The sequence below is a fragment of the Anabrus simplex genome, chromosome 2 (genome assembly GCF_040414725.1).
Source record: "Anabrus simplex isolate iqAnaSimp1 chromosome 2, ASM4041472v1, whole genome shotgun sequence".
NCBI classification, from domain to species: Eukaryota; Metazoa; Arthropoda; class Insecta; order Orthoptera; family Tettigoniidae; genus Anabrus; species Anabrus simplex.
This window is the reverse complement of record NC_090266.1, coordinates 1,196,907,924-1,196,935,278: the sequence shown is the minus strand read 5'-3', so window position 1 is coordinate 1,196,935,278 and position 27,355 is coordinate 1,196,907,924. Positions and strand designations below refer to the sequence as shown.

The 27,355-nt window shown below is 39.6% G+C and overlaps 1 protein-coding gene across 3 annotated transcripts in view; it reads left to right on the top strand.

Annotated features, from left to right (window-relative positions):
• Positions 1-27,355, top strand: part of LOC136863834 (dynamin-binding protein) — a 446,212-nt gene that overhangs the window by 394,533 nt on the left and 24,324 nt on the right. For all 3 annotated transcript variants that reach the window (XM_068226424.1, XM_067140170.2, XM_068226425.1), the window contains one exon: positions 3,960-4,007. In XM_068226424.1, coding sequence (XP_068082525.1) covers positions 3,960-4,007 — 48 coding nt within the window. The remainder of the gene's footprint in view (positions 1-3,959; positions 4,008-27,355) is intronic.

Sequence of the window (27,355 nt, the reverse complement as noted above, 5' to 3'; positions counted from 1 at the left end):
ACCCATCGTTAACCACTGTTCACTTAGGTACATAAAAATTTTAGCGCAGACACCGGTATATGTTATAGGTGCCTCTCTATAGCATAGCGATGCACGCATAGCGTAGCTTGCCAAGCGATCCTGTTACTGCAGTGTTGCTGCTTGTGTGTCTGCGTTACCTGAATTCTGATCTGGGAACAAGTTCGTTAACCTCTCACTGCTGCTACAGTCCTGTTCACTCCTATACTATGTACAGTGAGTTTCTCTCCTCGGTTGGCCGGCAGGCGCACCCAGTTTATCTGCCTCCTGTTGACTCATCACTCACTTTATCCGTGCATGACATGAGATAACAATTAAAATTAAGAAATTAAGAAAATTAGTAATTAAGAAAATAAGCAGTTTGTGTATTGCAGTTACCTTGTATGGTTTCAATTTTAACATTTTCGTAGCCCGCCATGCTGAGCTCTTCGAAACCCCGGCTTTTTGTCTAAGTTGTCTTAGGGATTTTGTAGGCGTATGTTCTAATCTTTCTGCGATTTCATTTACTTTTCCTCATTAAGTACATGTTTTTTAACACTTTGCTTCTTATCGAGAAAAGAACCCGTTCCTCTCAATTTGTTTACAAGTTTCCGCACGGTCTCTCTACGTGGAGGGCGTACTCCTGGAAATTGTGTTACAAATCGCCTTACAATTTCCCTGCGAAACTCTGTTTTCACATAGTTATCGTACATAAATACCCTTTCCCCTACCTGTGGAGGCAGAATTATACCCCGAAGTAACACTCCACAACTGGAGAACAGTTGGAGCGACAGATCAACACTTGATACACGTTCCAAGCACGGACCTGAACTGTAAAGTGCGGGCATTGCCGTGCTGTCACTGCGCTGTATAACGGGAAGTGATGAGTCATTGGGAGGTAGATTAGCTGGGTGCGCCTGCCGGCCAACCGATGAGAGAATCTCACTCTATACCGTAGTTGGAAACTAACCCTAAGAAAAAGCCTTCACGTAGATACCCGATATTTCCTCACTTCTGAATTCTGAAGCCCTTACAGTTAGCAGTTCGAATGGTGCAATGGCAAGAGAAAGAAAAAATACACGGTGAGTGATAAGCTGAAAATTATTGAACGAGTTAAAAATAGAGAAATGAAGTTAAACATATTGAAAGTGGGCTGCTAAAGGAAACAATACTGGATGGATGAAGAAGGGGAAAAAGTTGTTCTTTTGTAAATTTTATTGAAAGTGTTGTATGATAATGTATCCACACAGATGCACATGAGATGCTGTCAGTTGGTACAATACTTTTATTCACATATATACACAAATTAGCACACACATAACCTTAATCACAGTATCACAACAAACACTTCACTTCGAGGATATCAACAAAGACGCCGTTATTAAAAACAACTGAATAACACAGCACATAGAGGTTACAACCTTGGAACACAAATAAAACAGATGACTGCATACAAGCATGTCACTTCAATATGGAGACTGTGTTTTACCGCATGTCACCAAAGTCACAAGTATATTCTTCGCTACACCATAACTCATAATACCAATATAAATGGTCCGTTATTGGACATTATAAATTTTCCAGCTAGCTCATTCTTGGTTGCCAGCGTTTCGCCCTCGTGTGCTAGGGTGGGCTCATCAGTTGGTACCTAGCACACCTACCAATACGCTGCCTAGTGCATACCGTGGAGGCCACTGCGTAGGCTAACTGGAGCCACCGGCAGTGCCAATGCACTAAGAGACTTTGTCTCATCACTAAAAATTGATGCCTGCTTGGCCATCAGATGATATAGATGTTGATTCCCATAGGGAATCTGAAATATTTGTCCTGAATGAGCAAATTTATAATACCAATATAAATGGTCCGTTATTGGACATTATAAATTTTCCAGCTAGCTCATTCTTGGTTGCCAGCGTTTCGCCCTCGTGTGCTAGGGTGGGCTCATCAGTTGGTACCTAGCACACCTACCAATACGCTGGCTAGTGCATACCGTGGAGGCCACTGCGTAGGCTAACTGGAGCCACCGGCAGTGCCAATGCACTAAGAGACTTTGTCTCATCACTAAAAATTGATGCCTGCTTGGCCATCAGATGATATAGATGTTGATTCCCATAGGGAATCTGAAATATTTGTCCTGAATGAGCAAATTTATAATACCAATATAAATGGTCCGTTATTGGACATTATAAATTTTCCAGCTAGCTCATTCTTGGTTGCCAGCGTTTCGCCCTCGTGTGCTAGGGTGGGCTCATCAGTTGGTACCTAGCACACCTACCAATACGCTGGCTAGTGCATACCGTGGAGGCCACTGCGTAGGCTAACTGGAGCCACCGGCAGTGCCTATGCACTAAGAGACTTTGTCTCATCACTAAAAATTGATGCCTGCTTGGCCATCAGATGATATAGATGTTGATTCCCATAGGGAATCTGAAATATTTGTCCTGAATGAGCAAATTTATAATACCAATATAAATGGTCCATTATTGGACATTATAAATTTTCCAGCTAGCTCATTCTTGGTTGCCAGCGTTTCGCCCCCGTGTGCTAGGGTGGGCTCATCAGTTGGTACCTAGCTCACCTACCAATACACTGGCTAGTGCATACCGTGGAGGCCACTGCGTAGGCTAACTGGAGCCACCGGCAGTGCCAATGATGAGTGATGAGACAAAGTCTCTTAGTGCTAATGCAGTGAGCTCGCAGCTGCGATCAACAGTATTCTGTAAGAAGGAAGTGAGCTCCCAGACGAAACTATCTTTACATTGGTCTGTTTTCAGACCAACTTTGCTTTACGGGAGCGAAAGCTGGGTGGACTCAGGATATCTTATTCATAAGTTAGAAGTAACAGACATGAAAGTAGCAAGAATGATTGCTGGTACAAACAGGTGGGAACAATGGCAGGAGGGTACTTGGAATGAGGAGATAAAGGCTAATTTAGGAATGAACTCGATGGATGAAGCTGTATGCATAAACCGGCTTCGGTGGTGGGGTCATGTGAGGCGAATGGAGGAGGATAGGTTACCTAGGAGAATAATGGACTCTGCTATGGAGGGTAAGAGAAGTAGAGGTAGACCAAGAGGACGATGGTTAGACTCGGTTTCTAACAATTTAAAGATAAGAGGTATAGAACTAAATGAGGCCACAACACTAATTGCAAATCGAGGATTGTGGTGACGTTTAGTAAATTCACAGAGGCTTGCAGACTGAACGCTGAAAGGCATAACAGTCTATAATGATAATGTATGTATGTTTAATAATAATAATATTCGAGCTCGATATCTACATTAGTTACCCATGGGTGAGATAATATTGTTTTCAAGTTATACCTATTATCGCACTTGCATCAACGACTACAAGAAAATAAGCCTGAAAGAGATTATAACAGTGCCATAGGTGAATGTTTATGCAAGTGAATTTTTACAGAAGAGAAGTAAGTCAGTGCGAATCATTAGTGATGGCAGTTTAGTGAATTACTTATTGAGGATGAGCCTAGGGCCATTATGAAGATGGAAGGTGCAGTACAAAATATGTTAAATTAATCTCTTATGAAAAGCATAATCCAGCAACAGCAAAGTGGATGGAGACTCTGAAGATACATTGCTCTAAGGGAAAATGTTAGCATTTAACATTATTCAGTCCTTCTTTTTTTTGTGGTACAAAGTGTTCACTCTTCTTTTCTGTCTTCATAGCGTACACATTTGATTTCAGTACTGTGCCATTGCCATTTGAATCTCGGTTTTCATCTTGATTCCTTACCAAAGCTTTTCCTTGCTGTTGTAGTATGGTTCATTTTGATCACAAGTCCATATGACTGAAGGCTACAAATTCCTATAACATTGAAAATGAGCATCTTATTCTCAACTTCTTTCCTATCATATTTCTGATCTGGTCTGACTGTGTATTGTTTCTAGCTCTCTAATATATTTTTCGTATGGTACTTCACTAAACTTCTCATTTGTTTCTAGCCAAAATCGCCTGTGTATGCTGAAGTGTCAGAGGAACCAGCAAAAGAGGTGAGTGACCTGTTGCATGAAATTTCTATGTGAGATAGAAATTGTTTTCCATAATAATTTGTAGTTCAAAATATTTTAAACTCAAAATAGTGGTGATTATTGTTTTAAGGGACAAAAATCTAGGTAACCATTTCCTCAAAATTGGAATATTGGGTTAATATCAATATCCATTGTGTGACAGGCTTCAGCAGCCGGCACAATTCATATCCGCTGTGCTAGATGAGGGCTTCATTCATTCCGTTACTGACCCGGTCAGATGACTGAAAACATGCTGTGGATTTTCATTTTCATCAATATCCATTGCTAGATATTTGGAATGGTTGTATTAATCTCTACATTTATAGCCATGTTATATTTACTGTACACATTCATCATTAAGACAGTACTCTTACATATGAAAAGCATTTAATGTGTATTATAATAGTACAGTACAATATTGTATGTAGAGATGAGTTCTTGGTACTTATTTCTGCAGATAATCTGGCACCAGTATGTCTTTAAAAGTCACATATCAAGGCAGTAAAACATTCTGAAGTGCAACTTGAAGATAGTTTTGAACGTTCAATAGCAGTAATTTCTAGGATTGTTTTGTTTCACTTTTCATGCATATGGGAAAACCACACTCCACTTGCTTGGTTCCGAGTGTAACCGATAACAGAAAGGAGACATGATACTGTATAGGCTTTTGGGCTTATGCCGTGTCAAGAAAATAAGGTGAAATTGTTTAAGTTTTGCAGAGAACTGTGCTCTGCGTCATAAGAAGAAAATCCTGAATGTCCACGAGAAAGGCTTCTTAAACAATGAGCTTTTGAAATTTAGACGTTACAGTAGAAGTGGAAATGGTATATTCATTCATCACCAGATGGCTCCCTGCATGTGGCACAGCGCTAGCGTTCGAAGCAGAAGCTGACCGAACCATCAGAATCAGTCTAAGAGGGTCACATAACGTGTATGTAACATATGACATTGACAGGTGTATGACATTGACACAAGCCTGGAATGAAACATCTGGTGATGAGGAACGTACAAATTTTGAAAACACCGAGACGAAATAACAATAGTGAAGGGATGGGGAAGGGACCTACCTGCGTAAATCCTTAATGGCTGGCAACCAGGTATTACTTAATTGATGGCCAAGATTCCTGTTGAAATTGTTAGGATTTTTACGTATTTCCACAGCTTCCCTTATAATCCTGGATCCTGTAGTGTCTAGTGTGGGTAAGACCTCGAGCATCTTGGAACATGACATCATGACCCGATGATAGAGTGTGCTCAGCTATTGCCGATTTGTCTGGCTGGTTGAGACAAATTTTACGTTCATGTTCCTTGATACGGGTACCTCATTGTCTCATTGTGAACTGCAAAGTTGGGTGTATTGCTTAGCTAGAGCTTGAAGGGGCAGTGATGTGGGTATGGCAAATATGAGCACGATTCCTGTGTGATCACGGCTCTCTGGCCCGCTTCCAGTGCCTTCTGCCAAAGTTCTTCTCAAATCCCAAAGATGGCAGCATGTATTGCATATTCCAAGGCAGTGGGTAAGGCACAGAGCTGCTACCATGCAGTGGTTAATTGACCAATCACATGACACTGTTCCTGTCAGTTGCAGGTGTAGCATAATAATTGTTTAATGAACCAAAGAAGCTTCTAGCTAACTACTTGCTTACAAAATAGATTTGTACTTTCAGCTTGTGTATAGGTGGGCCGGCACAAGGTTGCACTTGACAGTTGTAATTCATGTTGTCACCACTACAAAAATGAAATGAAGAATGTCACCCATCAGTCAGAATCATCAGTCTACTACTTTTTATGCCAGATACAGTTACTTATTTTATTCATGTTAATTCGTATTTAATTCCGTAGAGTGTTTATAATATTTTATTTGCTTACACAAATATGAGCATTGAAAAATTATTGTAAGGTTTAAGCAAGCCACAAAATAAATTTTCAGTTGATTGTTGTTGGCAGTATGGGTAGTGCCATCTTTAACTAGCTTGACTACTGTATTGAAGTGTTGCCATTTCGTGTGTCGCCGCTAGCACGTGGTCAGGTGTGATTCACGCATTTATGAAAACTTTGTTTTCTTTGTGATATAATTGTGAAATTTTATTTTAACGAATGTAGTGCGATGTCATGGAAACAACAACATAGTTGTGAACCGCGAAGTGATAATCCTTTGTGCCGCGGAGTAGCCCTTAATAGTCAGGCATTAGAATTAATACGGAGAACTCGTGAGTTTTACGAGGAGGAAATTCGTACACTTGTATAGTCGTTGCTCTGTTCCTGCAGATCAAGTTATGGAACGCATATGTCAAACATTAGGGCTTTCAAAGCGTACTGTTATTCAGACAGGTGCTCGCCTCCTAGAACAGAAGGAAAAAGGGACTGGGGAACATAGCAGTAGCAGAAACGGGGCTGATAATAGAGACTTTTTTCACAGCACTTGGGAAGGAAACTAATTAAGCTATCTGCTGTAACAGGAATTAATTCCTTCCAAGCTGATGCAGTACGAAGACTCGTGTACGATTATTACAGCTCGAAGTCCCTTCTGTCATTGTTATGGACAATGCACCTTACCACTCCGTAATAATGGACAAGACCCCTACTTCGAGAGCCCGTAAAGTACTGTTAGTGGAATGGCTGCAGTAAAGAAATATCCCAGCGTATATGTGTATGACTAAATTAGTCGACGAGGTAGCGAGGTTATTACGTTGTCACCGTACCACTGTCGCTTCAACTTCATTGAGTTGGTACCGGTACGGTATGGGGGTGAATTAAAACATTGCGTACACACTAATAACAAGTCCTTCACAATTACTGAAGTGGAAGGACTGCTCCGGGTGGGTATTGCTCGAATGGATGCGGCTTTGTGGAGGAAGAAAGTTAGCCATGTCGCAACATTCATAAACTCGGCAATGGCAATATATGGCATCATCAGTGACTGTCAGGAGTTGATGATCCGCCTAGACAACTATGATAATGACAACGAAGGCGATGGTAGTGATGGCAGTGAATTGGAGGGCACTGATCCTCTACCTGTATGAATCAGGTTTGAAAATAAGGTTTATGAATTTTGGTAAATTTTATAGATTTTACTTGAAACATTTTGTGTTAGCACCGGTGTCTATTCTAACATGTATTGGTGTATTTAAAGTGAGATTCTTGTCGGCCGAACTCTTCCATATTTTCTAACATCGCGATAATAAGAACTTGGTAGTATATGAAGGGCACACGGGAAAAAGGGGGAGTGTCATAATTTCTACAAACTGAGATAATTCAATTTTAAAGTTTCAACCTTTAATACTGTCTACAGTAATACATGTACATAAAATATTATATTATGTAAGGTTAGCCTAATGTATTGGTATTGTACATAGGTAATAATGAAAATGTAGAATTAGGTTTTATAATTTAAAAAAAAAATGGAAAATGAAGTAAATATACATTTGTCACAAAAATAAAGGGGAATGTCAGTCTTATGAACACATTATCATGGAAATAAAGAGGAATGTCTCTTTTAACAAAACCTAACAAATAACATTATTACCCTGTCAATTAATAGTGAGGAAGTGTATCAAAGAAGGATCTTCCTTCTGGACCACAAAATGATCTAAAGACGTGCAAATCAGAAAATTTTGCTGCAGAGATGGGATGTAAATAGAAATAAATTACAAATTTAAAATCTCAATATTCCCAGCATGTTTGCGAATGTAGAGAAACTTCTTGTACACCAACTCTTGTACTTACATTCATAAGATGAATCTGGAAGAACGAACTCACTAACTGGTGTTTCTGAGAAGTGTGGAGTTGATCTTGGAGCATTTACAACAGGTCTTTCCCAATGGCTATTGTAACTGTCTCTGTATTGCATAAATCATGGATGCTCAATGGAGATGACAAGTTCCCTTATAGGTCTAGTTTTAAAAGGGCAAACTTTTCTATACAAGGGGGTCAAAAACGTGGTCCATTGACGAATCATTGGTTGATCAACTTTGATTACATGGAAAGGGAAGGACTTACTTCTGGCACTCCTAAAATGATCCACCCAGTCTTCTGGCATTTCAGCTGCAAATTTCTGATTAATGTTTCTATCGCACTCTAAGTACGAGTGTCCACGTATTGGAGATACTATTTTCACAGAATCAAGGCGTTTGGCATGATGTGCTACAATGTGGAGAAATCTGAAAACAGTCCAGTTCTTGTTCCGTTCACATGTAGAATCACAGATGATTGTGAAGTGGTTTATCTCATCACCAAGTTCACAAAATATAAAATGATGTAACATAAAACACACTTAATCTGATGTTTTATGTGCAGCTGTCTCTGGGTATGTATAGAATACCGAGTGTCCACTAGACAAAACATGTATATTGTAGGAGAACAGTGACAGCTGTCTAAGGTAATACGCGTCGTTAGTGGACAAATTGGGTACCGGTATGCATAAATTCTTTTGGTCGCTACTGCTTTCCTATCACAATCTTTCTTGGAAGTAAGCCTCGCAAGTCGTTTACGTGTATAAAACTGTTCAGCTTTTTTAAGATGCAATTTGTTTTGAATGCCTAAGTGATATAATTGAGCTTCAATTTCCTTATACTCTGCACAATCTTTGTTAAGTGATTCTGTTTTTGACATTCTAATTTTAACCTCAGCTGTATAAGTGTCGCATGTACTGCACGTATCCGTGCGAGAATATCCAAAATTTATGTTACATTTTTTACAGAATATTTTCCGGTACGTTTCATATGACACAGGGCTATTGGGATTCTTCTCCATAACTCAACGGGGTGTCATGTAAAACAGTGCTGCTGCATACCAAGCTGACATTCCCCTTTTGGTTTCTTGTTCTGTGATGACATTCCCCTTTCATCAATTGTACATGTATTCTGAAACTTGTTATATTTCCGTGACTGTTCCCTTTACTTAGTTGGACATTGTCTTAAACTATTCTCCTGACCATACGTATATATGGGTAGTGTTAATTCATTTTTTGTTTTACATTGATATTCCCCCTTTTTCCCGTGTACCCTTCATATGTATCTCGTATGATTTTGTGTGGTGAAATATTTTATTGCAAACTTAATTGGTGTGTTGAAAGTTCAGTTTTAGTCGGCCGATTTCATTGCTATTGTGTATCATCGCAATGACATTAAAAGCATTTCTCCCGTGTTTTTAAGAACTCACGTGTCATGCATTCAGCTGTTGTTGCGGCTGCAACATTGCTTCGTGCGCCATTGCAGTGTGACCAACATTGTGCGCAGCTGTCATGTGCAACCTTACGCCGGCCAACCTATAGTTGAAAATATTAAGCACAATTCCTACAACTATGTTGGCTGCCCTTCAGTAGGATGGGAGTAGGGGAATATATTCCTTGAAGTGGAGGGGGGGGTGTTTTCCAGCAATATTACCAGTATGCAAGTTATTTTTAAATTTTGGGTGTTAACTTCATATTTGTATTAATGTCAGTTAATTCTACAATATTACTGACAACACACTATACTGTAGACTAACAAAATGTCCATTATTATGAGTTGTAAAACAGATTTGGGAACTCGTTAATAGAGTGCAGAGTGCAGTGAAATTTCTTTTAGATCAAAACATGATGACATGCATTAATTTTCTTTTTTTACTTTTAAAGAAATCTGATATAAAAGTGTGATGTGGAAGGTTTTTGATGTTTATTTTCTAGATGCATTTCTATTCTGAAATAATTTTAAATACCCCTTCTGAATCTCTACTTTGGATAAGAGTAACTTTTCACTTCTCTCAACATTTTAACTGCGTACATACAGGAAATGATTTCATTAGCTTCTATTGCCCTTGCTGCTTCATCCTCGCCCTTGCCTGCATATGATGCAGTAGTTTCGGCAGTCTACATTGAATGGGACACACAAAATCCATGCATGTATACTTGGAGTACACAGCATCATCAATGGACTTTAGGTCTGCTTCATTGTCACCAAATTGTTTTAAAGGTTCATTTTCATACGTAGTGCATTCATTTTCAATTCATTGCTTTTGAAATCACCTTCACCTATAGGAAGTCCAGCCTTCAAAAAAGTTACCTATGGTTTCTGGTTTGATTTGTTTCACAGATAACACAGCCCAGAGCTCTGCATCTCCAGGATAGTCTCAAATCAATTCATTTCCTGAAAATTACTCTGTCAATCAATCAGTCATTACTGATCTGCATTTAGCACAGTCGCCCAGGTGGCAATTTCCCTATCTGTTGTTTTCCTAGCCTTTTCTTAAATGATTGCAAAGAAATTGGAAATTTATTGAACATCTCCCTTGGTAAGTTATTCCAATCCCTAACCCCCTTTCTTACCAATTAATATTTGCTCCAATTTGTCCTCTTGAATTACAACCTATCTTCATATTGCAATTTTCCTACATTACCACTCAAACTTATTCGCCTACTGTCATTCCATGCTATCTCTCCACTGACAGCTCGGAATATACCACTTAGAGATGTTGATTCCCATAGGGAATACCACTTAGTCGAGCAGCTCGTCTCCTTTCTCCCAAGTCTTCCTAGCCCAAACTTTGCAACATTTTTGTAATGCTACTGTTTTGTCGGAAATCGCCCAGAACAAGTCGAGCTGCTTTTCTTAAGATTTTTTCCAGTTCTTGAATCAAGTAATCCTAGTGAGGATCCCATACATGAGAAGCATACTCTAGTTGTGGTCTTACCAGAGATTTATATGCCTCCTCCTTTACATCCTTATTACAACCCCTGAATACCCTCATAATCATGTGCAGAGATCTGTACACTTTATTTACAATCCCATTTATGTGATTACCCCAATGAAGATCTTTCCTTATATTAACACCTACGTACTTACAATGATCCCTAAAAGGAACTTTCACCCCATCAATGCAGTAATTAAAACTGAGTGGACTTTTCCTATTTGTGAAACAGCCTGACTTTTAACCCCATTTGTCATCATACCATTGCCTACTGTCCATCTCACAACATTATCAAGGTCATTTTGCAGTGTCTCACAATCTTGTAACTTATTTATTACTGTATACAGAATAACATTATCCACCAAAAGCTTTACCTCTGATTCCACTTTACTCATATCATAAACATAAAGGTCCAGTAATACTGCCTTGGGGAATTCCCCTCTTAATTATTACGGGGTCAGATAGAGCTTCATCTACTCTAATTCTCTGAGATCTATTTTCTAGCAGTATAGCCACCCATTCAATCACTCTTTTGTCTAGTCCATTTGCACTCATTTTTGCCAGTAGTCCCCCTACCCATGATCTACCCTATCAAATGCCTTAGATATGTCAGTTGCGATACAATCCATTTGACCTCCTGATTCCAAGACATCTGCTATATCTTGCTGGAATCCAGCAAGTTGAACTTCAGTGGAATAACTTTTCCTAAACCTGAACTGCCTTCTATCAAACCATTTCGCAAACATGACTAATATAATCAAAAAGAATGCTTTCCCAAAGCTTACATGCAATGCATGTCAAACTGACTGGCCTGTAATTTTCAGCTTTATGTCTATCACCCTTTCCTTTATACACTGGGGTACTATAGCAACTCTCCATTCATTTGGTATAGCTCCTTCATGCAAACAATAACACTGACTTGCGAATTCAAACTTTCCGATCATTGAATGAAATTTACATTGTGATTTTTTATATTTCGGGCATGCTGATTCTGGAACTGAAGTCTGTTTTCCCCTATCACATCAGGTTTTTGTGCAAATTCTAAATGAAAACTTGATAAATATGTAACACATGCACATGCAAGATTACTATTATCCCATGTAAAGAATGCCTCTTTCTTATTATTTTCACCCATCTGAACACTCCTATCCTATATTATGAACATAATATAAATATACCGGGCAAGTTAGCTGTGCAGTTAGGAGCACGCAGCTGTGAGTTCCCATCCAGGAGATAGTGGGTTTGAACCCCACTGTCGGCAGTCCTAAAGATAGTTTTCCGTGGTTTCCCATTTTCACACCAGGCAAATGCTGGGGCTGTACCTTAATTAAGGCCACGGCCGCTTCCTTCCCATTCCTAGTGTACCAGGAAAAGTTTTTGGGTAAAGGGCATGAGTAGGACCTCAGGGAGTGGAACTTGGTTTTGGAGCCGATACAGAGTAGGATAGGCTCGCAGAGCGAATAATAGATGGTTAAAAAAAATTTTTAAACAATTTATTAATTCTTCACCCTGCAATATGATTATTGGACTCAAATCTGGCATTGAAATTAAAAGTTTGAACGTAATCTTCCTGAATTCTGTTCATGAAAATTAAATGAATATCACTGATTCCAAAGTCTTTCATATGTGAGAATATGAGGTATTGAATTTCCACCTAAAGTCTTTCTAAACATAAGCACACACTTGTAATTGCAAATTGATATGAGAAATTAAATTTCTGTTAAAAGTTTTCAGTTTTCAGTTTGTAAACCTTGATATATAGCACACTTGAAAAGCCTAAAGTCTTTCTATGAAATATGAAAATTAAAGTTGAAAATTAAATTAATCACTTCTGAGAAATTATGAGAACTCTGAAATATTTGTTCACACGTGGCACTAAAGTTTCCACTGTTCAAAACCAATGAGAAAATTTTAGTCAGTTTGTTACTACTCACTTACTGAAAGAAATGTTGCTACAAATGTCGAAGGATGGACATCTGGAATGTTCCGTGTAGAATTAGGATCGGCGATGTTCCCTTAACACACCATGTTGACGTTTCCCGATGAGGTGATGATAGCTGGAACTGGATCGTGTAGAATTGCAGCTCATTGAGGTGATTTTGCGCACACGAAAAATTCACTTGGTGCGAGTAGTTATCACTGACACTGTCATTTACTGTTGAACACAGTTTATGGCATAATTGAACTTTAAGACGTTAAATGAATAATCACAGTCCTTTCTGTATGAAATACTATTTAAAGTCGTTACTGAAAACGTCCATAACAACACAGTTCACACTTGAAAAAGGAAAATCATAGTCTATAATCACAGCCTTTGAACACGATCATTAAGTCACTAAGGATTATTTTCTGATTAGCTGGTTATTATAACGTCATATTACCTCAGAAAAAGTTCTTAGTATTCACCCAGATTACTACTGTAAGTTGTATATTAATATGGCGTGAACACTATGTGAATAAAGAAACACAGTTCGATGCTCGAAAAGAAATGAGTCCTGGTAATTCTACACATTAGGTTCTGTTCATGGTAGAAGTTCAATATCATGTGAAGTAAGCTAAGTCTACACGTAATGATATATTCTGTGAACGTTAAATATTTGGTATTTGCACTTCAATAAATTCACTCATATTACATTCTCAAATGTCTTTAGAATTAGACCATAGTCGCGACGTGAGATACTAAAGACAGTGCGACGTCTTTTATAATTTTGTCGGCGATATAACTTCGTGTTCCGGAAATGCGACGGCAAGTACTTTCACCGTGACTGCGTGGACATACTGTACGAGTTGGTCGCTCGTCTGTCTCGCTCACACACACATCTGCGTACTCGTCCTTGTACTGCGCTGCTCTGCTTGTTAGCCTTGACATATATATGCTGGCGCTGGGAGGGGTGGTTTATCTTGGCCACGTGACCGTGAGTGTATAGTTTTCTTATAGACTTTAAATTATTATAACTCAACAACCATGGGATGGATTAATTCGAAATTCACAGGGATTAATTTTTATGACGTCCGCTACAATTCAGTGTTTGTCCCATTGAAATTGGTTCAGGCGTTGAAAAACTTGCGAAAAGAAAATTATTTTCGAGAAATATCTCTAGGGGAGGTGAGCTTCGAACGACAGGTGACGTCACTTGACTCCGCCTAGTGCACTCGTGGAGTCTGGCACATACTGGAACATTCTTTACTTAGATGTTCGTACGTCGGTCGGATCTTTTATGCTGGAGTAACGTTTCTTTCGATTGATATGGACCAGGACCTAGGCTTTCCTGGTACACTAGGCCTTTCCTGTCCAATCGTCGCCATAAGACCTATGTGTGTTGGTGCAACATAAAGCAACTAGCAAAGAAAAAAAAGATATGTAGTGTATTGTATTACGAGATCTGTAGAAAAACAGCCAAATGGACCAAAATTTACCACGCATTAAGCCTCATAACGTAATGAGAGTGGTAAGTCTATGGTTTCAATTTTATAGTGTCCTACCTGAGTAAAAGAAACGTCTTCGCCTTGCTTTTTGTGTGTGAGTAGTAGTTTGACCTTCTGTCATTAGTAACCAGCAGTAATCTGCCAGCATGTTTTTGTTCCATTTCCCTTGATATCTGCGTTCCATTTCCTGTAGATCCTGATGGAATCTTTCTCCTTGCTCTTCACTCAGCATTCCTACGTTCTCAGGGAAATAGTCCAGATGTGAATGTAACACGTGCACTTTCAAGCTCATTTTGCAGCCTAAATCTTGGAAAGAAACAAGCAGTCTATCCACCATTTGTTTGTAGTCTGAATCCTTTGTGTTTCCAAGAAAGTTTTTGACCACATTCCGGAATGCTGCCCATGCCGATCGCTCTGCACCTCACATAACATCTTCAGAATTAGCATCAGAAAGAAGTTTTCTGATATCTGGACCTGCGAAAATACCCTCCTTGATTTTGGAATTACTGATGCCTGGGAATCGATGACACAGGTACTGAAAGCATTCACCTTCATTGTTTAGGGCCTTAAATAATTGCTTCATAAGCCCTAGTTTGATATGAAGCGGGGGTAACAGTATTTTGCACTTGTGCACAAGAGTTTCTTGTTTTATGTTTCTCAACCCTACAATCCATTGTCTATGTGGCCATTCTTTTTGAGTCCAGTGATGTAACCTTGCTCAACTGTCCCACTCACACAGAAAGCAGGGGTGCTTTGTGTAACCTCCTTGTAAACCTAAAAGAATACCTATCACTTTGAAATCACCACACACTTGCCACTTGTGTTCCTGGTACTTTAGTTTACACAACAGCTTTTCGAGATTTCCATCTGTTTCTTGCATAATAACTGAATGAGCAACGGGAGTGGATGCAAGTTTGCTTTCATTGTGAAGATGGATGCACTTCAAACTACGCTTGTAGGCATTGATGAAAAGTATCCAGTCAGTAGGGTCATACTGTGGTGCTCCAAGTTTTAAGATAATGTCCAGAATGTTGTTGCAGTAAACCAAGGCTCCCTCTTCAGAAAAGAAGGGTGTAAATTCTTGTTCGTGATGTCTGTACCAATAGTACGTCGTCCCTGGTGCCAACTTGTTCCTTTCACGAAGTCTAGACCCTAGTAACTCGGCAGATTCCTTTGTAAGGCCAAGATCTGGAACTAAGTCACTTAATGCACATTGCTCGAACAGTCTTGGTTCTTTTTCAACACATTCAGGGGAGAAATCACAGTCAAAGTTAATGCACACCATTTCTGCATCAGATTCAGAAGAGGGACAATCCTGTAAATGTTCTGGACACTGTGTTACTGGTGTATCAGGACCATGAGGAACGGGTAAAATTGCAGATCAAATATTGCTTGGATACAATAATCTATCAGCTTCATTGTCCGTATTGATAATTTGAGCACACAAGTATGAAGGATGAGTTTTCTACTTAATCAATACTTTATTTTACAAAATGTTTAGAATTATTTACATTTACAATGTTACATTTGTTGCTGCTGTTAAATCCCTTCACATTCACAGAACAGAAGTACCAGTAAGTACTGTGGTCTGGGGGTTTCTCGCCACACCATTGGAATACCGAATGGCAACGCAGTTAGCTTACCGTTCACCCATTGCCATAACTGCTCTATACAGGTTCTACAAGTCTTATGTGGTGCCCACGGCTTGTCTGGGTATCCCAGTTTCAAGCCAAAGTAGGCATAGTAGGCCTTTCTCATGAACTCGGTTATTTTGTGCCACTGTCTCATCAGCACGAAACTTCCACAGACATAGCAGAATGTCTCTGGATTGTTCTTGCAACCACATCATGGCATTTTGATACATTGTAGATGTAAGTTCAATAAAAATATTAACACAGTACATCACTCACATATGGAACACTTATGAAGACAAAAATCTCTTTTCACTAGCAAGCGAAACACAACTCAGACTGTCGCGGACAAAGCACAATGAGAGAATGACAACACTCAGCCAAAACCGCGCATTGCATGTTGTACATAGTTGCTGGCTCTACACTCTGAGCGTGATAATACAGAACGAGATGGCTGGAGGATGTCGAATTAATTAAATAATAACATTTATAAAAGAATATGGAAATCTAAATTAAAGCAACACTCTTCCTAACAATGTAAGAAGTGCATTAGTGCATGTGATGAAATAAACGTAATATAGGATTTTTGAGAAAATGTTACGTGATGGGGAAAAATTTACATCATATCCTGATTCAGAATGAAGAAGTCATACTAAAAAGCAATACAGGATGGCGGCAATGAAACCATCGCAGGACAGTGTAATCAAATAAATACTTCAGATATGGTACTATATCCCAACCCATTGTCTTTAGTATATCCCCCGAAATCTTATCAATTCCAGCTGCTTTTCTAGTTTTCAACTATTGTATCTTATTATAAATGTCATTGTTATCATACGTAAATTTTAATACTTCTTTAGTATTAGTCACCTCCCCTATCTCTATGTCTATTAAGAATTTTTTTTTTATTTTTTTACCGAGCTCGATAGCTGCAGTCGCTTAAGTGCGGCCAGTATCCAGTATTCGGGAGATAGTAGGTTCAAACCCCACTGTCGGCAGCCCTGAAAATGGTTTTCCGTGGTTTCCCATTTTCACACCAGGCAAATGCTGGGGCTGTACCTTAATTAAGGCCACGGCCGCTTCCTTCCCACTCCTAGCCCTTTCCTGTCCCATCGTCGCCATAAGACCTATCTGTGTCGGTGCGACGTAAAGCAACTAGCAAAAAAAAAAGAAAATTTTTACCAGCATTACCAGCAATACTTAATTTGTTGTGTCTGTGTCCTTTACTGACAAGCAGTTCTTTGATACATGCCCAGTATTTCTGTTAGAGAATTGAAAAATGGCCATTATCTGGAAGAGTGAGTTCCTTCTTTCCTTCCTTCCTTCCTTCCTTCCTCCCTCTGTATTTTTTTCAGTACAATATATAATTTTTTAGATTATATCAAATACATTATTATTTGTTGTTGTTGTTGTTTTTATATCTACAATATTAACAAATATTAACAAAAAAGACCACTGCAAATAGATAAATTATTGAAATAAAAGAAAAGCAATGTATCAGTAAAAAAAATGCTGACCAAGGTCGTACTCGAACTCAAAACCTTGAGTTCCCAACGTCAGTGCGCTTGCGACTATGCCATGGAGACAAGCTGGAAATATCTGCGGAAATAAGAATACAAACGTTTGAGGATAGATTTTAAACATTAAATTTTGAACAGAATAAGGTCCATTGGCAAAAACACTGAAATAGGGGTAAAATATCTTTTAATGAAGAGAAAATCCTCAAAATTTGAACACTTTTCTAGAAAACCACATGGCGACCTCCCCTTGTCAGCTTGGTGATTGGTAAATTCTTTTCTGACTCAGGCTGCTATTTCATAGCAGATTCTAAATTGCAAAACTATTTTCCATTGTCCAAAACATAAAAAAGGGCGCTGGATGTCTGAGGCAGTAAAGGCATGCTTGATTCAGCCTAGAAAGAACAATTTAGCATATAAAAGAGCAACCATAGCGAGTGTAATTTCCTGTCAAGATGTTGAGAAGTTAAGAAACAAAAATTCCACTTCTGAGGAGGAATATACCTTGGGTTTGTCCTGTTTACAGGATGGAATGAGTACCTGGTTAATTTCTGGCCATAAAGGTAGCAAGACAGAGAGACAAATACCATAATCTCCCCTACAGAGCACTGAGGTTTTGGATTGTGGAAGCTTTTAACTTCTACTCCTCCAGATGACTCCATGGCATATGCAGATATGGCATTGCTTTAAAACATAAAATTCATACCTAAATAAGTTGTAAATGAATATTGTAAATATAACTTAAAGAAACCAACTAGCAGTCAAGTGTAAATACAGTAAGACCTCGTTAATTTGAAGTGCTTGAGACACTGGCGTAGCCAAGGGGGGGGGGGGCCAGTGGGGCCGGGCCCCCCCCCAAAATGTTTCCTGAAACTAGAGCGAGGATCAGCCGTTGTTTTACGTACGATAAGAACAACTTAAAACTTACGCCGAAATGACGAATTAACGTAGCGACAAAGAATCTACCAGCTGGGCTCAATACGGCCATTCATAATTCTCCATATTTGTACTGCTTGAATGAAAGGAAGACACTTAGGATTGTGATGCGCGGGGATATTTCACTGTAGAGGCCTCAGTATTGGGAATGTGTTGACAAATGCCAAAAGATGAGGAAAGGGGCAATTAGCTAGGGATTACTCAGTAGGGGGCCGGAACGTGACCACCGAGATAACGGGGTACACAGCCAGAAACAGTTGAACAACATCGTGTCAGCTTTTGCAGATCAGTTCCAGGAAACTGGGGTTGTACCGTGGTTGAAAGATGTGCTGTGTTTAAGTTGGTGCGTTCGGAAGACTGTGGCAGGATTGTGAGCTGCACGTTAGTTTCTCATTTTGTGCCATATAATAACTTCATTTGTCACTAAGGGCAAAATAATATGCATCCTCGGTAAGTTATGATTTTTTTTAAATTCTGACAGTAGCAAGACAGATCTCAGATGCGTACCTTAGTTCTATAGGTAGGTCTATATATTTTGTCAAATGCCCGGGGACTGATTGGATCTTCAAATGGCACCATAAAAATTGCATGCAACTATCTTGTAATTAGCGGACGTGATAATTCAGTTCCAATGGTTCTATCTTCTCATCAAGACGGCCGAGGCTTGAGTCGCAGTCAATGCATGAAACATTTTTTAAATGGGAAGTCACGTTCTATTGATACAGATTCTACTTAAAACACTAGGTCGCGTGCCTTACCTTTCTTTAGTACTTTTGAGTAATAACCGCATCATTTATGATGGTGTATTTTGAGTATCAACCATTCTTCGGGCTTACCTTGTACCTTAAATGGTGAGTGGATGCAGTGGCGTAGCCACGAAATAATTTCAATGGCCAAGTCTAGGCCAGTAGCGTGGATACAACTTTCCTATGGAAAGGGTTGTGAAAAGATGTTTTATTTTGTATTTAGAATTTGCTTTACGTCGCACCGTAGGTCTTATGGCAACGATGGGAAAGTAAAGGGTTAGGAGTGGGAAGGAAGCGGCCGTAGGCTTAATTGTATGTTGTATGTTCAGTCTTCAGCCCTAAGGCTGGTTGGATCCTCAACAGCTCCGCCATCACCTGTCATTAAGGTGTGAAAATGGGAAACCACGGAAAAACCATCTTTAGGGCTGCCGACAGTGGGGTTCGAAGCGGATGCAAGCACACAGCTGTGCGCCCTTAACCGCACGGCCAACTCGCCCGGTGGATATGAAAAGAAAGCCGGTCCTACCGAGTGCGGTGACGGATCTTCTGTAGATATTGATGGTTTTGATTGTTACCATGTAATTATATCCAACAATCGAAATCATAGCTTCTGTACTCTAAACCGGCTGCATTATTGAAACTGTTCGTAAAATTGATAATATCGTTCTTCGTTTGTGAGGAAGTAGAATCTTCATTTAATATTTTTCTAAAAAAAAAACCACTTTGGTACTACGCCCCGTGAAGGGGATCACGGGAGACTCATGGCCAACTCTATTGCACCCACAAACAAGGCTGTATCTTCCCGATCCCATGCCTTTCTTAACTCTGTCAGTGGCGGGCATCGAATTCAGGATGCCTTAAGTCTAATTCTAAAATAAGGAGACCTAAAGTAACAAGCCGAACCCACGGTGTAGGGGTAGCTTGCCTGCCTCTTACCGGAGGCCCCGGGTTCGATTCCCGGCGAGGTCAGGGTTTTTTACCTGGATCTGAGGACTGGTTCCAGGTACACTCAGCCCACGAGCTTATAATTGAGAGCTATCTGACGGTGATATGGCGGCCCCGGTCCAGAAAACCTAGAATAACGGCGGAGAGGATTCGTCGTGCTGACAACAGAACACCTCGTAATTTGCAGGACTTCGGGCTGAACAGCGGTCGCTTGGTAGGCGATGGCCCTTCGGGGCTGTTACGCCATGGAGTTTGGTTTGGAAAAGTGTACAGAGAAGGAAGCGACACCCCTGCAAGGCTCCTTAGCTTCCATCTAGTTCTTCCGTCCGGTCTCGTGCATTTAGGACAGTTGGAAAACGTACGCCTTAATAAATGCTCTTCATAAGACTTGTGTAAACATACTAACTGAATCTATTTATAACAATAATCACAAACGCCTCCTTTTCATGTGGTTCAGTTGGTTGAGTCGCTGTCCTTCTGAGTCCGAGTTCGCAGGTTCAAATCCCGACTTTGGTCGGTGGCCCTCAAAACGGTGTTGAAATGGCAACAGCTCCATGTCGTTGGTTTCTGGCACGTTAATAAAAATTATACATACGAATATTAGCATCATAAAACTGTAATTTTATCCTACTATATTCTGCACCCCAGGCTTGCGAGGGAAACGAATTAAAAATTTGCTTTACGTCGCAACGACACTGATAGGCCTTATGGTGACGGTGAGATAGGAAAGGCGTAGGAGTGGAAAGGAAGCGGCCGTGGCCTTAATTAAGGTACAGCCCCAGCATTTGCCTGGTGTGAAAATGGTAAACCACGGGAAACTATTTTCAGGGCTGCCGACAGAAGGGTTCGAATCCACTGGCTCCCGGATGCAAGCTCACAACTGCGCTGCCCTAGCCGCTAAGGAAACTACTAGGACAAGGTAAACACCCCAGCATATGTTGTGACATATATTTTTCTTTACCAACTAACAAAATATCTATACCCATACCCCTTACATTCTATATTTATTTATTTATTTATTTATTTATTAGTGCCTTTTTTACAGTGGCGAAGTTAGGGCTCGAGGCCCTCTCGTATACTTAACCACATACTAATCAAAATCTATATAAATAAAATTGTAAGGGGTCCGCTGTCTGTAATTTCTTTTGTTTTGCCAATTTTTCAGATATTTATCCTTTTTAGGTCAACTCAAGACCGAATCGGTGCTTTTACGTTTCCTGTCTGTTTGTTTGTCTGTTCCACCATCACGTCGAAACGGCTGGATAGATCTCAACCAAACTTCATATTTAGAGTATACTCATCCCGGGGAAGGTTTCGATATGCATATCGTTTTAAAATCTTTGAATACACGGGGGGTTTATAGGAAAACCATAATGGTTTTTCCACCATCACGTCGAAACGGCTGGATAGATCTCAACCAAACTTCATATTTAGAGTATACTCATCCCGGGGAAGGTTTCGATATGCATATCATTTTAAAATCTTTGAATACACGGGGGGTTTATAGAAAAACCAGAATGGTTTTTCCACCATCACGTCGAAACGGCTGGATAGATCTCAACCAAACTTCATATTTAGAGTATACTTATACCGGGGAAGGTTTCAATATGCATATCATTTTAAAATCTTTGAACAGACGGGGGGTTTATAGGAAAACCAGAATGGTTTTCCTCCATTTTCTCTTATACTATTGATTTTCTGTAAACTTCATTTACCGTACGAGAAACGTCTCTTCATTATAAACAACTTTCGTTATGTTCATAATTTACCTTACTCTTCACATGACGGAGAAATTTACAATTTTCCGCTGGTATCATGCTCTGCATTGAGTGACCGACAGACCGACAACGAACTTACAGGTTACCATGGCAACGTCTCTGACTGCATGCCAGCATGGAAGTAACGTATTGCCATTTTCCTCATCATGGTTTTAAATTCGTGGTTGTTCCTTGGGTAGAAGGAAAGGGAGGCGTCAATCGGCCTATCTGCGGGATATTGGCGGAATATCATTGGATGTTATAACCGCCCTCGAATAGATTAAGTAATAATACCATTAGTCATCTTCTTATTATTTGTTTACCTAGGAATCACTGGACCTAAATTTCTCCTCTGTTACGCTTTATTATATCCATAACTCACACTAGCATAATTTATTGAGGGGCATTTGATTTTCCAATACATTAACTTGGCATTTACATATTTGTCGTTATCCGGCTGTCCTCAGTTATAATCCATTTTCTATTACTTTCAACTTTCTTAACTGTATTATTTTCTTCCTTAATTACGCCGATGTACGCGAGTGCTACAAACTACTGGATGTATTTCCACCAAGACTCATATTTAGAATACACCTGTCCTTGATAGGTTTTAGGGCAAATATTGTTTCTAAATCTCTGAACTGACTGGGGGTTTATACGAAACCGAAACAGTGATTTTGCACTTCCACAAAATATACACAACCAACGTTAATTTAAATCTACCTGCCTTGGTAGAAATTAATTTGTAAACTTTTTTTTCTCATGTGCATCATTTCGATACGAGGATTAATAAGGGAGATATCATTAACGGACCGTTTTTCTGTACAAGTCCCATCGGACTTAACTCACGAGCGGGTGCGTGTAAAGCGTATTCCTTACAACTTGAAAACTACTGAAGACATTCGAACCAAAATTTATATTTAGCATCCACATGTCCAAAGGTAGGTTTTAAACGTAAATAACATTTCATGTTCCGGAATGGACTGGCGGTTTATAGGGAACCGAAATGGTGATTTTACTCTTCCACAGTATATACAGAACAAGACCAACCTGACTGGAAATCGACCAAACGTGATGGAATTCCACCTCCACCTCTAAACCTTTTTTTTATGTGCATTTTTTCGTCAGGAGGATGAATAAGGGAGATATCATGAATGGTCACTTTTGCAGGTTAAGTCCAGCGGACATAGCCCAAAAGGTGTTTTACATGGAGCAGATTCCTTATCTATATAAATCAAATCGTAACGACTGTGTGCCTCTACACTGACTATTTTGGCGAAATTTTCGTACAGCTTTCCGTTTAAGGGGTAATAATGACCATCTGCATAATTTTTGGTTTGGTTTCCTGAAAGTCCTAATTATTACCCGCCTCGGCCAAAATCCAGATTGCGGCATAATCTGCTAGAAGAAAAAGAAGATAATTGAAATTTGACAAAATTATACGTTTTAGCCTGTAACGAACGGAAAACATCCAAGATCATTAAATTTTTTACTTTTTCATTTTTATCCCCGAAGAATGTCGAAATATGCAGGCAATTTTAATGATGGTGCAGACCTTCGGAAATTCCTATCACATAACGGATTGCACAATCTCCGTTCAATTTGGAATGATCTACAACCTTGGTCTTATGACTTTTTGCCGTATCTGTATCCCTTTTACGTTTGATTTTTCTCTATTAATCGATGTTAAGTCAATTTGGAATTTTCACATGCATAATTCATACCTTCGATTACTTATATGAAATACAGAATCATCAAACTCTTCACGAAAATTGGCCCACCCAGTAGCCATATGTGAGCCGAATGCTATGTATGTAGCTGTCACATAATTATCCGAAAAGTAATGTAATGTGAGATAATCTTACAAAAACGTTATCCTGTTCCACGTTTCTAACTCAATCTGACCCAAGAATAGATGACATATGATAGGACCAGCCATTTAGGCCACTAAATCCTGCGTGTCTTATGGTATAATCCTTTGTCGATATGACGTACGTTTAGTAGCAGTTAATCTGTAAGTGAAGGTCTTCAATATTGTAAACACGCATATACTTTCGTATGTCGATCTATATATATTCACTGATGTCGATTTGTAGCGTTCGAGAAAGGGCGGGTCTGCTATTGTAATCAGTACTCCCTACACCGACTTTGACTGGCAGTATGAAAGGGTTCCTTCTCCAACTCCTGTGTAACTGTCATTTGTAAGGAAGGCCTACAATTGTAATGAATAGTTCACTTCTTGATTTGACTTGCAGAAGGCAAGTGAGCATGCAGTTTTGTTGAAAACTCCCCTACCCGATTGTGTTTGGCAGTAGGCAAGGGTGCCCGCCATTATAAAGAAATGTCCTCATCTAAAATGTGACTGGCATTAGGCATAGTGGCCTGCTATTTTGATGGAAACTCACCAACTTGGTGTGACAGGCAGCAAGCTGGCTGGAAGCAGGAAAATGGGCCTGGCATTATAATGATAACTGCACAACTCAATTTCGAGTGATAGTAGGGTAATTGCCTGCTATTATAATAAAAACTCCTCAACTGTAATCTGTCTGGAAGTAGGAAAGGGGGCTGCCATTTTAACGAAAACTCCCCAAATCGATTCTGTCCGCGTAGTAGGCAATGGGGCCTGTAATTATAATGTAAACTTCCCAACTCGATTGTGAATGGCAGTAGGCAAGTGAGCCTGCCGTTATATCACAAATCCATAACAAACACTTTACATTGGAAACAACGTACGGGGACCTCCCCATGCTCTTTCTCGGATAACGCTAAGAGACATGCAATTTTAAAACAATCTTATTTACTACATGTACACTGTTTACTTCGATATTCGAATACAATGTAGAATACCGTAGGGAAGCAGGGGTACATTCGCTAGTCTTAAATAAAATACTGAGATACGTAAAACAGTTAAAACTACATAAATTAATAGAATTAAAAATAAATTTAAATACATTACTAACTAAATTAATATTAAAACTAATTAATATTGAAAAGTGCGGCTGCATGGCTAAGTGGTTAGCGAGTTGGCCTTTGGTCACAGGGGTCTTGGATTCGATTCCCAGCAGGGTCGGGAATTTTAACCATCATTGGTTAATTTCGCTGGCACGGGGGCTGGGTGTATGTGTCGTCATCATCATTTCATTCTCATCCCGACGCGCAGGTCGCTTACAGGAGTCAAATAAAAATACCTGCACCTGGCGAGCCTAACATGTCCTCGGACACTCCCGGCACTAAAAGCCATACGCCATTTCATTTCAACATTAAAAACTCTTAAAAATGACATCCTCAGGCACGCACACATTCACACTTCAACCATTCAGTCAGCTGTCCTCAGCAGGTAGTCTCGGCAGGTGACCTTAAATCTTAATAAAGAGCTAGTTTCTCTGACCTGAGCTGACAGGGAATTCCATAATGTGGCACCGATCACCACAAATAATCTATTAATTTTATTTGTGCGGTGCAGTGGAATAGAAAGAAAGGATCTAGAACGTGTATTTAAGCTGTGAAATGATAAAAACGTGAATTGAGAAGAAATATACAGTGGCTGACTTTCAGCTAACACTCCTAAACACCATCGTTAAAGTGTGTAGCTGATGACGTTTATCAGGCCTCAGCCATGAGACAACCTGATAGTATGGGGTGGTATGAACATCGTACCCGATGTTGCAAATAAATCGCAGGCAGGAATTCAGTGCTCATTGAAGTTTAAGTGTTTCTTCTCTCGTCATGTCAACTAAAACAACGTCACAATAGTCAAGAATAGGGAGAATGAGTGTATGTGTTAGTTTTGCCTTTAGCTCAAATGGAAATATATCCCTCTGCCGTTTAAGAGGGTGAAGCACTCCAAAAGTCTTTTTACGTATTTCTTTTGTGTGACCAGAACAATCAAGTGTTTCATTCATAATTACGCCGAGATTTTTAACCGTTTTACTGTGGGGAATAATGTTCCCATTCAGTACGGTAGGTGGGATTGCGACATTGTTTGAGCAGCTCAGTAATTTTCGTGGTCCAATTTTGATTGCCTGAGATTTTGTGGAGTTTAGTATAAGAAAATTTCGTTGTGCATATATACTGAGTCATCAGAGGTCATTGTTAATATCTTGTCTTGCAGTGTCGATATGTTATTTCCTGTCACGGATGGTATGTCATTGATATAAATACAGAAAAGTAAGGGCCCTAGAATACTGCCCTGCGGGGCATCACTAAGTTTCATTTTCCATTTAGAGGTCTTGTCGTTTACTGTTACACACTGTTGATGGTTACTCAAATAATAACTAAAAAACTTAAGCGCAGGCAGGTTGAAATTTAGCAGTTCCATTTACTTTATCACAGTCGGAATTTCTATACAGTCAAAGGTGCTACTGAAGTCAAGAATGATAAGTTTAGTGAGCAGTAGTCGTTTGTCTATAGCGTTTCTTCTTACCTTCAAAAGTGCTGTCGCGGTACTGTGACCCTTCTTAAATCCAGATTGCAAAGGGTCCAAAGGAGCATTTTTATTTAGGTATTCCAGAACTTGCTCATATACTAAACGTTCAAAGGCTTTAGAAAGCGCAGGGAGTATGAACACAGGAGAGATTGTGGGTCTAAACTCTTAGGTACCAGTATAATATTCAATATTTTCTGTTTTCCAGACAGTAGGGAAAATTCCGTTTAGTAAACAGTAGTTCATTATGTGCGTCAGTATAGGCAGGACAGCACCAATAATGTTATGTATAAAAGTAACAGGAATATAATCAACACACGTGGCCTTTGATTTAATCGAGTACAAAGCCTTTTTAACCTGATTTTCTGTGACACTGTGATATGTGAATGGTGGATTGGCTGGAGGGGAGGGCGATGATTCGGTGCAGTTAATTGGGGTAGGTTGAATATTTATTCTACTAGAGTAATCGTTCAGTTCGTCAAGTAGAATGTCAGGAGTTGTCTGGCTCTGTTGATGTTTTCCTATTCCCAGAGCTCTAAATTGGTCCCATGCGCAATTGGAATTAAAGTTGTTAGCTAAATTCCGGAAATATGCACATTTTAAATTTCTGATTAACTGCTTTGTGCGATTTCTTAAGATGCGGTAAGATTCGAAGTCTGTGTCATCTAAGACTTGTTTATAATGTCGAAATAACGTGTCACGGTGGGCCATCATTCTCTTAGTTTCAACATCTAGCCATGGAGAAGGGCGAGAAACCTTTATTCGACATGTATGTGTGTGTTTCCGCATTAATCGTATAAAATGTCACTTCTTTATAGCTTATCACATGACCATTATTATAATAAAATTACCGTATTTATATTCTGGCTTGGGGACTTGGTTTTGTCCCAACATTTTCCTCTTCATATTCAGATAACATACTACACTACCAAGTCTCAAAGAAACACACAACAGTGATTACATCCCCCCATATAGGGTTGCGTCGGGAAGAGCATCCGGCCGTAAAACAGGGCCAAGTTAACATGTGCGACGCAGTTCGCACCCGTGACCAAACATATGTAGGAAAACGGAAGAAGAAGAAGAAGAAGAAGAAGAAGAAGAAGATGATGATGATGATGATGATGATGATGATGATGATGATGATTACTATTAGCTTCCGGAATCCGCACGAATCCGCCACTCTTACTTAGATCCAAGGACACTCATTTCCTTTTTAGGTATTCTATACCACCTAAACTATGGAAGTTTGGTCACCTATCAAAATAAATGGGCCCCCCCCAAAC